Source organism: Salvia miltiorrhiza, unplaced genomic scaffold (assembly GCF_028751815.1).
Source record: "Salvia miltiorrhiza cultivar Shanhuang (shh) unplaced genomic scaffold, IMPLAD_Smil_shh original_scaffold_419_1, whole genome shotgun sequence".
Classification (NCBI taxonomy): Eukaryota; Viridiplantae; Streptophyta; class Magnoliopsida; order Lamiales; family Lamiaceae; genus Salvia; species Salvia miltiorrhiza.
In genome coordinates, this window is record NW_026651545.1 from 388,036 (window position 1) to 403,703 (window position 15,668).

At 36.1% G+C, this 15,668-nt stretch overlaps 1 protein-coding gene across 8 annotated transcripts; it reads left to right on the forward strand.

The window, feature by feature from the left end:
• Window positions 1-340: 340 nt before the first annotated feature.
• Window positions 341-3,368, forward strand: LOC131004540 (nucleolar complex-associated protein 3-like). 8 transcript variants are annotated; one of them, XM_057931251.1, is made up of 5 exons: window positions 341-945; window positions 1,416-1,592; window positions 1,662-1,789; window positions 2,349-2,668; window positions 2,971-3,368. In XM_057931251.1, the coding sequence occupies exons 2-4, from the start codon at window positions 1,533-1,535 to the stop codon at window positions 2,644-2,646; spliced, it is 486 nt and encodes a 161-aa protein (XP_057787234.1). In that variant the 5' UTR covers window positions 341-945; window positions 1,416-1,532; the 3' UTR covers window positions 2,647-2,668; window positions 2,971-3,368. The 8 variants fall into 8 exon arrangements, 6 of the variants coding, with proteins under 6 accessions (XP_057787234.1, XP_057787232.1, XP_057787231.1 ...); XR_009095054.1 differs by adding an exon at window positions 2,146-2,215 and having other exon boundaries at window positions 372-945; window positions 2,349-3,368; XM_057931248.1 differs by having other exon boundaries at window positions 372-945; window positions 2,943-3,368.
• Window positions 3,369-15,668: the final 12,300 nt, after the last annotated feature.

Sequence of the window (15,668 nt, forward strand, 5' to 3'; positions counted from 1 at the left end):
TCCTCAATTCTCATTTATTCTTATTTTTTATAAATTTTTAATAATTTTCAATATCTAATATATTTATTTTGCTTTTATAATTACGTGTAATAATAGAGAACAATTTTTTCGATAATTGAGATCCCAAATCAATTTTTGATATCTACTAAACTCTATCCTCAACTCAATAATTTTCGATACCAATAGTTTTCAATATCTAATAAATTTATTTTGTTTTCCCCTATTTTTTTCTATTGTTTTGATGCATTTATTGTGCTGTTGAAGTTTAGATTTTTGTGAATTTGATGTATTTTGTTTAGACTATAAAACTATAGTATGTTAAGAGAGCATAATTTAAACTTAGAGTAAATATATAAAACTGTCCACTTTTATATTGTAAAAATAAAAAATGTCCACTAAGATAAAAATAATAAAAACTGTCCACTTTGTGGTTGAAAAGACGGAAATGCCCCTCAGCCTAAAATAGCCATTTCATCTCCTCTCCCTCCCCCCGCTCACTCTCTCTCTCTCTCTCTCTCTCTCTCTCTCTTCCTTCGAGCTCAGAACGCCGGCAAAGCGCCGCTGCCCCGGCCTCGTCGCCTCCGCCATCTCCTGCATCACCCCCCGCCGCGACTTTGGCCTCCCATGTAGAAGAGCATACCGGAGATGTAGAGAAGTGGCGCGAAGAGGAAAATTCCCTGGCGCTTGAGGAGGAAAGAGAGCAGGATCCAGACGAGGCGCTGCGCGAGCGTCTTGGGCGGCGGGCGGCCCGATTTGGAGCCGCGGTGGCAGTAGCGCGGGGAGTGACAAGTGCTTCTCCTTCACAAGTTCGGCCATCGCCCTTGCCCTCAGATTTTCCGGCGATATCAGCAAACTATAGCAACCGCCGCCTCCCTCTGTACATTCGCACCGTCGATTTTGTCGCATAATCCGGTAATTCATTGTCGAGGCTAAAGCCAATCAAAGGTGCGTGCTTTCATTTTGATTTCAAATCTATTGATCCCCAAATTTAGGGCTTTTTTTCTAATCGATTTTCAGTTCTATTTTTTATGTTTACTAAAATTGTGTAGCAGAAGCAGATACTCTTTGGATAAAGAAATGGTGTATTTTTCGACTTGTTATGATTATCATTAACAATTTTGGGGCTTAGTATGATATGAATTGCACCAACATTGTATGAAGTTGCATTGGTCTCTCGAATTCGCAGAAGTCTTCCATTTGCATCCAGAACAATGAAGCACAGACAATTAACTAATATGATGCACATATGCAACTTTTTAAGATATGATGCATACCAGAACACTTTGTTTGTGACAATGTAATATCCTGCTATATGGATGTCTTTGCTGTTTGTTTTTTACTTTTTTATAGATATAATTTTTTAACATTTAGTTATGATTCATTGTGATGAATCTAATCACCATCTAACCTTGTAGGTATTATCGTCTCTGTCATTTGATGAGGATCTTGGAAAACCAGAAAGATCAGATATGGATAAAAAAGCCAAATACAAAAAATTTAAGAAGAGAAAAGGCTCGGATGAGCCAAATTAGATGCCTGACAATGACAGGAAGAAAACTAGGAAAGATATGATGTTAAAGACTAGAGAGGAGGTATATATCTGACTTTCAAGTGTTTGGTGCTTGTTTGTTATCATATCTTTTACAATTGGAGACTTTCAGGTAAATGCAGACTACAAAGTTGTTTCATCTGATCAAGATCCCCAAGAGAGAAGAAAAATGCAGTCACAGACGTTCTCTGCTGTATTTCAGACATTCTTCCGCATCTTAAAACATACTGTACAGCCAAAGTAAGTATACTGTTTTAGGATGTGAAGATAATCAGCAGAGTTCAATATGGCATTATCTCAGTTTTATTGAGCTGAATATGCAACTTAGTCTCCTTATCTTTAACGAAGTTTTCTGTAAACTGTACTGACCTTTACACTTCTAAGAGAGCCAAAAAGCTCTTTGTTTTTGGTGGAAAGTTTACTTTTGCTATTTGTTAGTTGCTGTGTGGTTAATTATTTTCTTTTATTTTTCTGTGCAAGTTAAAATACTAAATGTGCATGTGGATCTTGAGTCTTGTTATACTTGTTGGCTGTGTAAACCTGTTCTGTGTACTTCTTGGCTGTGTATCCTCAAGTGATGAGCAGTAATGTCTCAGCAAGTATGATATTGTGGGGCATTAGATCAACAAAGAAACTGGATGCAAATGGAGTTCTATAAAACCTGTGGTAATTGGCATTAATATATGATTTTTTTACCCCCCAAGATTTTCTTTTGATGTCTGTAGCTAAATTGTTTATTTGATTATTGTTCCTAGGCAATTACTGCCTCCCTTACGTCCATTTATATTTTGTTGATCAGATCAGAAGCCGTGCATGGTGCATTTGGAAGTCATCCCCTACTCGATCCTTGTTTGAATGGAATTGGAAAGTTTGCTCATCTAATTGACTTGGATTTTATGGCTGATCTCATGCAGTGTATGAGAAAACTTGCTGGGAATGGCAGTAAGTCAGGAGATTCTTCTGAGAATTCCTCATGTCAGTTAACAGTGTCAGAACGTTTACGTTGCTGTATTGCTGCTTTTAAAGTGATGAGGAACAATCTAGATGCTCTAAATGTTGATCTGCAGGAGTTTTTTTTATCCAGTTATACAATCTGATACTTGAATACCAGCCAGGAAGGTATGTGCATTACTGTTAAATAGCTCTAAAGAAAGCATATCCAAGATAAATATCATCAACATATCAGTTATAGAACAAGAAGTTTATCTGTTGCTGTGTTTGCCTGCTTTGCTTTGTTGGTTTTTTGTGATTTTTGTTTAGTATGCCATGCAAAGAAGAATGATCTTAGGTGAAATTCATTAGATTCTCGTGAGCACTTCATCATTGATATAGCTTCTTCAGGTTGGGCATCAATATATGTTTGCTGATTGGGTTGTTTTTTGGAGTGTAATAGGATTATATTCTATATAAACACTTTATAGGTTTTCCGGCATGGTAGCCGGAGATGTCGCGGTGGTTGAGATTGATGCCTGCCACCACCCTCATGGAGGCGTTTGGCGGTGAGGAGGCGCAGAACACGCCGCTGTAGGAGCGACGTCCGCACCGGTTCAGTTCGCGGTGAAGTTGGACGAATCAAAGAAAATGTTGTCCGGAGCATTCGGCCAACTAGGGAGACGATAGATACAATGCATTAGCTCCTAGAATTTTTTCAAATTCTATTTGATTTAATTAATTTGAGCAGAAATTTAGAGAAATTGTCCTGCTCATCTTCTTCGTCGTTTCTGGTATTATTATTTCCCAGCGTTTATAGCTCAGGTTCCTTGGCTATTTAAGTTGCTAATTATTATTACTATTAATAAAATAGAGATTTATGAATTCACAACTTGATGTTCTTAAATTCACAAATAGATTTATATATTCACAACTTAATGTTCTTGAATTCACAATCACATTTATGCATTCACAACTTAATATTCTTGAATTCACAACCAGATCTATGAATTCACAACTAAAATTCGAATTCACAACCAAAATAAATTCTAGTTTTAATAGTGAAAACTTTAAAAACTCAAATTTACAGCTACTTGAATTCACAACCAAAATAAATTTTGGTTGTGAATTAAATTCGACTGGTTGTGAATTCACAACCAAAAAATTCTAGTTGTGAATTAAATTTTGGTTGTGAATTCACAACAAAAAATTCTGGCTGTGAATTAAATTTTTGTTGTGAATTCACACACAGTCGAATTCACAACAAAAAAATTCTGATTGTGAATTAAATTTAGGTTGTGAATTCACAACAAAAAAAATTTGGCTGTGAATTAAATTTTGATTGTGAATTCGACTGGTTCAGTTCAGTTGTGAATTCACAATCGTAATAATTCACAACTAGGTTTTAGTGTTTCAGTTCAGTTCAGTTGTGAATTTACTGTTTCAGTTCAGTTGTAAATTCACAATCGTAATAATTCACAACTAGGGTTTAGGGTTTCAGTTCAGTTCAATTGTGAATTTACTGTTTCAGTTCAGTTGTGAATTCACAATCGTAATAATTCACAACTAGGGTTTAGGGTTTCAGTTCAGTTCAGTTGTGAATTTACTATTTCAGTTCAGTTGTGAATTCACAATCGTAATAATTCACAACTAGGATTTAGTGTTTCAGTTCAGTTGTGAATTCACAAACAAAAAATTCTGGTTGTGAATTGTGAATTCAAGGTTTTAGGTTTTAGGGTTTAGAGTTGATTTAGGGTTTAGGATTTAGAGTGGGCTTAGGCTTGTGAATTCACAATAAAAAAATTCTTGTTGTGAGCTTGACTGTTTAAGGTTCAGGGTTTAGGGTTTATGGTTTAGAGTGAGTTTAGGGTTTAGGGTTTAGAGTTTAGATAGGGTTTAGGGTTTACGGTTGTGAATTCGACTGGTTTTGAATTCACAACCAAAAAAATCTTATTGTGAATTAAATTTAGGTTGTGAATTCACAACCAAAAAAATCTGGTTGTGAATTAAATTTTGATTGTGAATTCAACTGGTTGTGAATTCACAAACAAAAAATTCTGGTTGTGAATTCGATTGGTTGTGAATTCACAATTCACAACCAGTGTGAATTCACAACCAAAAATTTTTGGTTGTGAATTCACACTGGTTGTGAATTGCGGGATTTTTTAAAGGGGTGATGTAAGTGGACATTTTTTTAATTTTTAATGTGAAGGGTATTTTGGTAACAGTGGACAATTTTTAAGTTTTTTATTTTAGTGGACATTTTTTATCTTTACAATATGAAAGTGGCCATTTTAAAAATCCACTATTAAACTAATGCAATGTATAAATATATTCTTATATATAAACTATTACAATGTATTTTTGTAAATTCTCATTTTGACTTTGACGATTCTTTTGGGCACTTTCATCATGTTCAACCCTTTAATTATCACTGTGTTCCTTTTTCTTATCTTAATTAAATTTTTATTTTTTGCTTTCTCATCCCTTTTCTTTTGGTGTCTTACGATTCAATATTTTAAACTAATGCAATGTATAAATATATTCTTATTTGCAGATGCAATATATTCATCATGGGTTGCTAGACGAAGGAGGCGAAATATTATGTTACATAATCGACTATTTGATTTGATCATCAAGGCATTAGATTTTGTTAATTTAAATCAATATGAATTATTCTTATTATCTTCTTTTTACAGATCCCAAATACTCATCATATATTGCTAAACTACGTACTGCCAAATAAAGTTTTGGTGATGGAGAATTTGTTGTGGCATTATCAGAAGATATTTTTATATGCGATGCTACAAATCCTATTGCAACTATAGTGAAAAACACATAGCATGATGTGATGAATAATGCATTTGATCAAGAAATGTTTAAGAATAGAGCTATCTTGGCCCCCACCAATGAGATGGTTGATACGATCAATGATTACGTCATGTCTCTAATGTCTACCAAGGAAAAGGTTTACCTAAGTTAAAGATTTTAGTATGTGATGAGAGTGGTTATACGCAAGACGCAATAACTAACGTGGTGTATAATTTATTCAATCTCTACAAGTTTAAGTCATTAATGAATAATGATATTATTTTAATTATTTTTTTTAAAAAAATCAGTTACTGGTCCATTCGTCTGTTTTCAAACGCCTGAAATCTCTCCCAACCTCATATTGACTTTTCTTATATATATAAACTCAATGACCAAGAAGAACTCATCATGCCTCACAATCCACCTTTTTTTCACTCGAAAAATTTAACATAATAAAATGATGGCATCCAGAATAGGAATCCTTATACCCACTTAATTGTGATTGTTTCAAGTGTGACTAAAACTTAAATAAAGTATACCAATAAATTAATCCACGAAAATCAATCAATTCAAATGTCAATTCATTTTTTAGAAAATATATTCTTCAACTAAATGTTATAAATAAATAAAATACATGCGTCTTTGATCTGGGGGTTCAATCCTCGGTGGTGACGTATTTTTTAACAAATTAAATAGATTTGTATGTTCGTCAGTTATATTTGGTATGTTCAATGAATATATTGATCTGAGGTCTAATTGTCATGTTCATCAAAATGTACTGACATGTTCATCTATTAGATTGCTTCTCAACTTCTCAACACATTTGAGCTTCTCAATTGAACCACTCCATATATATATATATATATATATATATATATATATATATATAATAGCAAAATAAATCCTATCCTACGTGGCGCCGTATAATCACTCTATTTTAATTTTCTTCAATTTTCATTCATTCTTATTGTTTTTCTAAATTATTAATCAATTTTTATATCTAAAAAAGATTTATATTTGTATTTTATTTTCTTATATAATATTAGTTTAAGTTTTTCACATCATACTCACAAATTAATATGTATATATATAATACGTTTATATATAGATGTATTTACTTAAATAATTAACTATATATATATATATATATATATATATATATATGATTGAATATGATTTCAAATTCGACGATGTTGTTTAAAGTTTGAGACGAGATTATTCTCATAACTTAATTATAGTTTCACAAATTCTAGAGAAAATTATACTCACAAGTAAGTTATAATCTTCAAGCTCCATACAAGATGATGCTCAAAATTCAGATGTGGTATTTTAAACTCTAAAGAATATGATTTTCAAAATTTTGACGTTCAAATGTCATATGTGGTCTTTAGAGCTTCATATGATTATCTGGTCTTATTAGGTCAATATGAGATGATACTCAGATGACATATGTTTAGTTAAATTATTTCTTATCCGTCAAATTTAAAAAATCTGAACAAACTTAATACTCCCTCTGTCCCCCAAACATCTTTCTAAGAGAGGATGCCACGAGTTTTAATAAAAGTTAGTTATGTATTTGATAAGTTGAGAATGAGTCTCACAAAAAGTGAAATTATAAGAGTGATAATTAGTGAAAGTGGAGAACGAGTCCCACAAAAAGTGAAATTGTAAGAATAATAATTAGTGAATTTGTTTCCAAAAATATGTTAGGAAAATGTTTTGGAGACGAACCAAAATAGAAAAATTTATTTCTAAAATCTTCAATCCCACATCAACTTTTTATAAACTTCATCAAATGAATATTTATATAAAAATGTATTTCTATTATCACAATCTACATTTAATTGGCGAAAGTGATTAAGATTAATATTATTTCAAATATTGTATTACTAATTTAATTTTATCATATCAAATTAATTAAAGAAATAATTTATATATAAACTATTTCATATGATATAGTGATAAAAATAACATAAAATAATTATAAATGATGACATAAATGATTCCCGTCGAATTTCGACGGGTTTGACGCTAGTATTTTATTAAAAAGTGGAGTAAGGTTGGGTTGGGTGAGTGTCACGACTGTGGGTAGTCTTACAACTTCTTGATGCCAACTTATTCTGTTCTTTTTTTTTTATATTTAAGATACCAACTCATTCTTGTGTGTGTGTGTGAAACTACAAAATATAAATCGGTTTTTAATAAATCTAAGAATAGAAAAAAACAAATTATTGTTAAGTTAATTTTTTTTTATTTCTAAAAAGAAAATATCACTTTATATCGTATTACTGTCGTGCTTACATAGAGGTCAAGTCTAGTTTTTACTAATTTAATCAAATCACTAATCGTATGATTATATTCATTTAGCTAATATTTATTACATTTTTCTTTGTGAGAGCTAAGATTTCCTCCCTTCGTTTTTTATTAAGTTCCCTATTTTAATATTTTCCTTGTTTTCTAATAAGTGTTTCATTTTAAAATTATGAGTATAATTATGACATTTTTTCTTATTTGTCCTTATTTAATACTTCATCCGCCCACAAAGGTTGTGTGTTTATTATTTCCTCCGTCCCATTCCAATAAGCTCATTTCTTTTGGGCACGGAGATTAAGAAAACTTACTTTTTAGTAGGAAAGTGGTAGTAAAGTGGTGTGGTCCACACCAATTAAGTACAACTTTTTTACCCAAAAAAGGAAAATGAGTCTATTGGAGCGGGACAACCCAAAAAGGAAAATATGCTTATTGGAGTGGGACGGAGGGAGTATTTATTTTCGTTTGTCCATAAACATTGTGTCTTTTTATTTTTTAGAAACTCTCTTTATACTTTAAACCTCATTCACATTCAATATTGACAAAATACTCACTTTTTACTTTTATAATTTGGTGGTCAATATTATCCTTTAACACTAAAATCACATTTTCAACTATTTTATTAAGCCATGTGCCCTCCACTTCACCACACACTCTTTGTGGATGGAGGAAGTATTTGTTAAAATACAACAAAAAGTGTACATAAAAATCAAAAAGGATGAATTCACTATTAGAAACAATCAAAGAAAGGTGGTTCTGAAAGGATTTAGACAAGGAAGTCTCTATGTCGTCTCATGGGAAGACAGTCCTCCAGAAACATGTCTCATCAGCAAAAGCAGCTCGGAGCTCAACTGGCTGTGGCACAGGAGACTCAACCACCTCAACTTCAAGACGATCAACAAGCTTGCTAAACATCAACTGGTAGAAGGTCTGCCTTCTATTGTGTTCCAGAAGAAGCAAGAATGAGAAGCATGTCAAAGAAGAAAGCAGACAAGGACGTCATTCAAGTCAAAGTCAGGACACTCTTCTGGAAGAATTCTTCAACTACTTCACATGGATCTGTTTGGCCCAATCTCTCCAAGAAGCTACAACGGTAGGAAGTACACCTTAGTTGTTGTGGATGATTATTCACGATATACTTGGGTTATCTTTCTCTACACCAAGAGAGAGACACTGCTGGAATTGACAAAGCTGGTGAGAAGACTGAGCGTCGAAAAGGAAGTCAACATCATCAGCATCAGATCAGATCATGGGACTGAATTCCTCAATACTGTCATTCGTGAGTACTGTGAGGAACAATGAATCAGTCATCAAACTTCTGCAGCAAGGACTCCTCAACAGAACGGATTTGCAGAAAGAAGAAACAGGTCTTTGAAGGAAGCAGCAAGGACGATGCTAGCCGAATCAAAACTCCCCTTGAAGTTTTGGGCCGAAGCAGTCAACAACGCATGCTACACACAAAATCGCTCATTCCTCACTCAAAGACATGGAAAAACTCCATACGAGCTATGGAAGAACAGGAAGCCTTCAATTGCATATTTTTATGCTTTCGGTTCTAGGTGTTTCATCCACAACAATGATAAAAAGAGGTTAAACAGATTCGATAGCAAGGCTGATCCAGAATTTTTTCTTGGATACTCTGGAACAGAACGATCCAGCAAAGCCTATCGAGTGTTTAATTCTCAAACTCTTTGTGTTGAAGAAATACCACATGTTGTCTTTGATGAGTCTACAGATGATTTCAGGAAATAGGAAACTGAAAGATGTGTTGAGAACACTAAAGTTTCCAAGACTAAAATCGACAACACCGTGCCTTCTACTGTCTTGGTGTGGGGACCAGGAAAAGATGAAGATACTGAAAAACTTCAGTATCAGAAGATCAGCCAAAGGTCTGAAGCTCAGACTAGAGCCAATGCAGATGGCATCAGTCAAGGGGTAACTCCAGTTGCCGAAGAACGAGTTGAACATGCCGAAGCTGCTCCAGCTCAACTCTCCCCTGCTCCAGAAGGTGCTCAACACTTCAGAACCATTCTGACTGAAGAAGCCCTACCATCACCAGAAGAGATCAAGAAGTATCGAAGATGGTTTGAACTCCATTCAAAGGAGAACATCATTGGAGAACCATCAGACGGTGTCAAGACTCGAAGATCAATGTGCAACCTCGTCTTTGATATCAACCAGAACTGCATCGACGAAGATAAGAATTTCAGCTGTTTCTTATCATCTACAGAGCCCAAGGATGTCGAAGAAGCTCTAAAGTCCACTCAATGGGTCATCGCAATGCAAGAAGAACTCAATAAATTCAATCGAAATTCAGTTTGGGAGCTTGTAGATCGACCAGACGATGCAAAGGTGATTGGTTTGAAATGGATTTTCAAAAACAAGAAAGACGAAGAAGGAAATGTTGTGAGAAACAAAGCAAGGCTTGTAGCAAAAGGTTACAGTCAAGAAGAAGGTATCGACTACGATGAGACGTTTGCCCCAGTTGCCAGATTGGAAGCGGTCAGACTCTTCCTAGCCTTCGCAGCTCACAAAGGATTCAAGGTACACCAAATGGATGTGAAGTGTGCATTTCTCAATGGAGTGCTCACCGATGAAGTCTACGTGGAACAACCTCCAGGCTTTGAGGTTGCTGGACCAGAAAAGGTGTACAAGCTGAAGAAAACACTCTATGGCTTGAAGCAAGCTCCAAGAGCATGGTATGATACTCTCTCAGAGTATCTTGTTTAACAAGGTTTCAAGAAAGGATATGTGGATAGAACTCTGTTCACTTTCAAAGAAGGAGAAGATCTTCTACTTCTTCAGATTTATGTCGATGACATAATTTTCGGATCCAAATTCGAACGTATGTGCAAGAAGTTCGCTGATATCATGACCAACAAATTTCAGATGTCCATGATGGGAGAAATGAATTTCTTTCTAGGATTGCAAGTCAAGCAGACCAGCGAAGGAATACTGATCAATCAGTCCAAGTACGCCAAGGAACTGATAGCCAAGTTCGGTATTCAGCACATGAAATCAGTCAAGATCCCAATGAATACAAATTGGAAAGTGGATCCAGGATCAGAAGGGAAATCTGTATCTTCAACCAAGTACAGAGAAATCATTGGATCATTGCTGTATTTGATTGTGAGCAGACCAGATATCGCATATGCAGTCGGGGTTTGTGTGAGATATCAGTCAGATCCAAAGGAAGCTCATTTGGATGCAGCAAAGCGAATTTTGCTATATCTCAAAGTCACAACCAATTTAGGATTGTGGTACCCAGTAGACGACGACTTCAAGCTCACCGGATATTCAGACTCAGATTTTGCAGGATGCAAAAATTGATCGCAAATCAACCTTCAGAACCTGTCAATTCCTAGGCAACAAGCTCATCTCATGGTTTTCAAAGAAGCAGACTTCAGTCGCCACCTCCACAACTGAAGCTGTTGTTCACAACTCCTATGGTTAGTCCAACAGTTGAAGGACTATGAGATAGACGAAAAGGAAGTCCCAATCTATTGCGACAGCTCCAGTGCTATTGCAATCTCCCAGAATCCAGTTCATCACACCAGAGTCAAGCATATTGCTATTCGACATCACTTTATTCGTGATCACGTCGAAAAGAAGGATATCTCTGTTGAATGGATTCCAACTGCTATTCAGAGAGCGGACTTACTGACCAAGGCTCTTCCAGAAGAAAGGTTCAACGATCTGTGTGGAAGGATCGACCTCATCAACTCAGAAGAGTGATGCTGTGTTTGAAGATTTTCTCAAATAGTCATGCTGACTGGTGGTCAACCAACTGCTGTTCTACGACCGCTGACGTGGAAAGCAATGAAGACAAGCGCTCATCTGAAGAGAAGTCATTCTGATAAGTCAACCAAGATCAAGTGGTATTGACTGACTACAATGATCAGTCGATCAGTAAGTATTTTTAAGCTTACTATTTAAAATCAGTCATATCAGTTAAGAGCTTTGTGTTTTAATTTCAAAATCTTTCTCTAACTGATCAGTTTCTTTCAAAATCTTTAACTGATTGTTGGAAAATGGAATATTCGAGAAGGACAAGTATTTTAAAGAGAAAATTCGTATTTGATTGAACTTGTCCCGATCTTTTCTTAAAAATCTTTCCAACCTTTTTGTCTCTGTGATCAAATTTCTTGAGAACCTCATTGACATGACATAATGCAATGATATCTCTCACCTTTTTGAAGCTTCCGTCCCCTGCAGTGACGGCGGACGTGAATTTTTACTTCAAAAACATCTTAGGCACAGTTTTCGAAAAACTTTTCATCTTCTTACTTGGTAAAATTTGTCTATTTATACCATGATGTCTTCACATATTTTCTGCATCAACTAACAACTCTCCACAGCCTTCACTATGAGAAAAATTTCCAATATTTTCAAAAGTTTGCAGAGAAAATTTGTTCCGACAAAAGAAGAATTCAATGACTGCAAAGTCATGGAGTGGGAGAATGACGATCACATATTTGGTCTTCACCGAACCCTTCCACTGGATCTCAACGTCTCTCCGACGTCAAAGCTTGGTCTACCCTCACTTGTATCCAGCGAAGCGAGTGTCTTCCATCCTCATGCCGGACCATACGGTTTGAAGTACCTATCTCAAGAAGACAGACTTCACCTGTTTCTCAGGCGAGCTTCTCACCTTTTTGTGAAGCTTCCATGTGGTGCAACAGCAATGAGCAGGAGCTCGGTGTCAACCGGCGCAACATCGACAGTGCTAGTCCTCACGACTACCACTTATTCGATTCTCCATCCTCACTTTCTCTCCCTACATGTATAACGAGCCGCATTTTGCCGTACTTCTTTCACCAAAAGGCTCGCCATGCATTTCCTTCATTTTCCCTCCCCACTTCTCGCACTCCTCTTTCCCATCCTTCCTTGTCTCTCTACCTCTCCTCTAGGTCTGTATGCATAGCCGCATCTCATGAATATCTCCAAGATGCTATGCATACTTTCCTTTCCTTCACACTGCTCTTCTCCATCTCTCTGTCTCCTTCACTTCTCTGTCTCCCTTCTCATCTCTCTACCTCTCCACTGGCGTCCTCCTCCTTCTGCATCTCGAAACCCTTTCTCTTCTCAAGTCCTCCCACAAGTGCTTGAGAGTCGGAGTTGAAGTCCCATCCGATCATAGCTTCCATCATCAACTCTCTTTTTTATGTTGCCAAAAAGGGGAAAAGTGGGAAGTCAGAGAGAAACCTTCTCTATGGTTTTTCCTGCATCTTCTTTCCTGACTGAAGATGGTAAAGCAAAAGGATCACCAGAAGTTTTAAGGATGACGTTCCAGTAAAGACCTCAAATCAACGGAAAATAAGTGAGAGTGGAACAAGCTTAGGAACACGAAGACAGAAGATGAAGATCAAGAAGTTTAAGGCGTAGCGATGCAGACTGCTGGAGTCTATGGGTTTCCCATGATGTTTTTGTTTTTCTTTTTACTCCAATGTAGGTCTTGCTCTGTACCTCGACTGATGTCTTATCAGTCTTACTTTTAATGAAAAGAACTTCTTTTGATCTCTACCTGAAGACAATGACTCTTTGTCCAGGCTCTGATTAATATTTTACTGTCTTCTCCTTGTTCTGTGTTAGAACTGTTGCGTTCTTGACTCTAAGTACAAGTTTTTAGGTTCTATTGTTAAGGAGGAATTGTATTCACCCCGTTTTAGAACTTGTGCTCTGAGTTCAGTCTTTTTGTTTGTCTAGAACTGCTGTATGGTTTTGGCATCATCAAAAAGGGGGAAATTGTTGGGAAACTTGTGGAATATCCTAATCCTTGTTTTGATGATACCAAAATCCATAGGTCTTAATTGTAATAGACTAGAACTGTTTGAACTCAAGTGTTAGAGTTCGTTTTTAGTTTAGCTTGCGGTTCTGAAGACTGAAGGACGAAGGACTGAAGACTAAAGACTGAAGATACCAACTGAAGTATCAGTTGAAGAACCAGTTCGGAACTGATTACTTAATGTGTGCCGCATGGACTCAGCGGACTGATACTAAAGTCAAGTATCAGTAAAACATTCTTCCTCGGACTGAACTTCCAACGTTCAAAGGAAGCCACGTACTCCAAAAGTACCGCCGCATTAAATGCAGAGATCTCAGGATCATCCCTCTCTGCAGAGGTCATTCCTATTTGGTGGCTACTTTATCAGAGACGTCACATCTCCTGCTCTTCAACATAGCCGTTCCCACCAAACAAGGAATCTCGAAGATTGAAGCCTCAGCCCAAATTCGAAATGCTCTCCAACGGAAGAAATCTTGAAGACGTTCTCCGCCAACGGATCTATTCAAGACATCTCCTATAAATAGCGCTCGAGGATCACTTCAATCTTCACCGATTCAACGACATAAGCTGAAACTCTGCCAAAATAGTTTCTCAGCCAAAAGCTTAACCTCCCCAAAGCTTGAATCGAAGAAGAGAATTCCGAAGCCAAAAATCAGTCACTGCTGATTACACACATTCTCTTAGACCTTAGGCAAACCTCTGTTTACCCAGAAGCCTAGGTCAAACTTGCTCCAAAGAACTTGTTCTTTGAAGTATAGTTGGCAAGTTTTCAAACCTCCTTTCGAGAGATAGAATCGAGTGTTTGAGTGGTAAGGAGTTCAGGAAGGTACTCTGACTTCGTGAGATCCTAGCGCGGGTTGTGCTAAGCGTGAGAAATCCGACACGAGTGAAGTGTTGGTACTGAAGAAGTGGTTTCTTCAGTGGTACGGTTGTGTGCACCCGGCAAGCACATGGTTCGGTTTGCAGTGCACCAGTTAAGCACTTGCGGAGTGGATTGTTGGTCTGATCAACCGACCGTGGATGTAGAAAGTGTTTTCCGAACCACGTAAAAGTCTCTGTGTTATTTACAGCTTTCAGTTTTACATTCTTACTTGTGTTCTTTCATTTGATAAACTGAATACTGATTAACTGCAAAGAGAAACCTAAGACTGATAACATGCTCAACCGAAGCTATTACGAAACAAAGTTATTTCCGCTGCGTATGATATCAGTCTGACTGATCTATCCTCTGATAGTCAGGAAGAGTGATATCATCTCTATTTTAGCAAACTCGACTGAAGCCTTACGTGCATCAGTTAAGTTCCAGTAACTTAACTGATAACTCCTTACTGAAGAGTTTTTCAGTATCAGTCGTCAACCTTGTTCGATCAAAACTCCTTTCAGTTAACAGGTGTCATAGTTTGCTTGTAAAGTTTCGTTTTGATCTCTATCTTGAGATCCCTCTGTTTTAGAGGAGAAAAATAGCCCATAGGTGTATTCTCCCCCCCCTCCATACACCTATTCGAGACCCTCCGGACCTAACAACGATGAATAATGAAAAAGGTAGGGAGGCAGCGCAACATTAGCAAAATCTAGAAAGTAGGGTTTCAATAGAGATGATATTGAGTAATAAATAAAGAAGTCAAACATAAAGAAATCTGAGGATTTATAATTGCTAATTGTGTTTAATTAAGTTTAAGTGGGGAAAGAAATACTTATATTATTGAGGTGGGTCATCCAATGACAAATAAAGTAAATACATAGAGGATATAATTGTATAAAAGTTGAATAAGACTATTTTTTGTAGACAAAAAAGAAAAAGTAAGACTATTTTTCGTGAACGGGGGAGTATATAATTAAAAAAAAATTGAGAGGGGGTTTCAGCCCCAAAGCCCCCAGATTTGTTGATGTCGTCTAGTAAGCCACCATCTTCCTTTTCTAGTTGTGGTTGTGGCATTGAATAAAAATGTCTTTGTGGGTCTTATGGAGCATGAATGGTAAATTGTAGAACAATAAATTCAATAAATAAGTCAAACATAGGGTAGTATATTTTTGAAGAAGTCTAATCATATATTCTTTCACTCCCATAAGAAAATATCACATTTAATATTTTGGTCGGTTTTGAGATATGGCCCCACTTTCTTTTTTTTAAGCATAACCACTTATTTCTACATAATCCTACAATCAATTCACCTACAATCATTCATTTCAGTCATCAGATAATCTATCTATATTTTCTTAAACATCGTGTCATCCACTCATTTTTATATAACTTTATAATCAATTCAACTACAACCATTTATT

Bases quoted from the DNA above. Each gene is read 5' to 3' on its own strand.
- LOC131004540 (XM_057931249.1), top strand. From the start codon at position 1,533: ATGCCTGACAATGACAGGAAGAAAACTAGGAAAGATATGATGTTAAAG. The intron at 1,593-1,661 runs GTATATATCTGA...GGAGACTTTCAG, and splicing joins TGTTAAAGACTAGAGAGGAG to GTAAATGCAGACTACAAAGT. The intron at 1,790-2,348 runs GTAAGTATACTG...TTTGTTGATCAG, and splicing joins AAACATACTGTACAGCCAAA to ATCAGAAGCCGTGCATGGTG.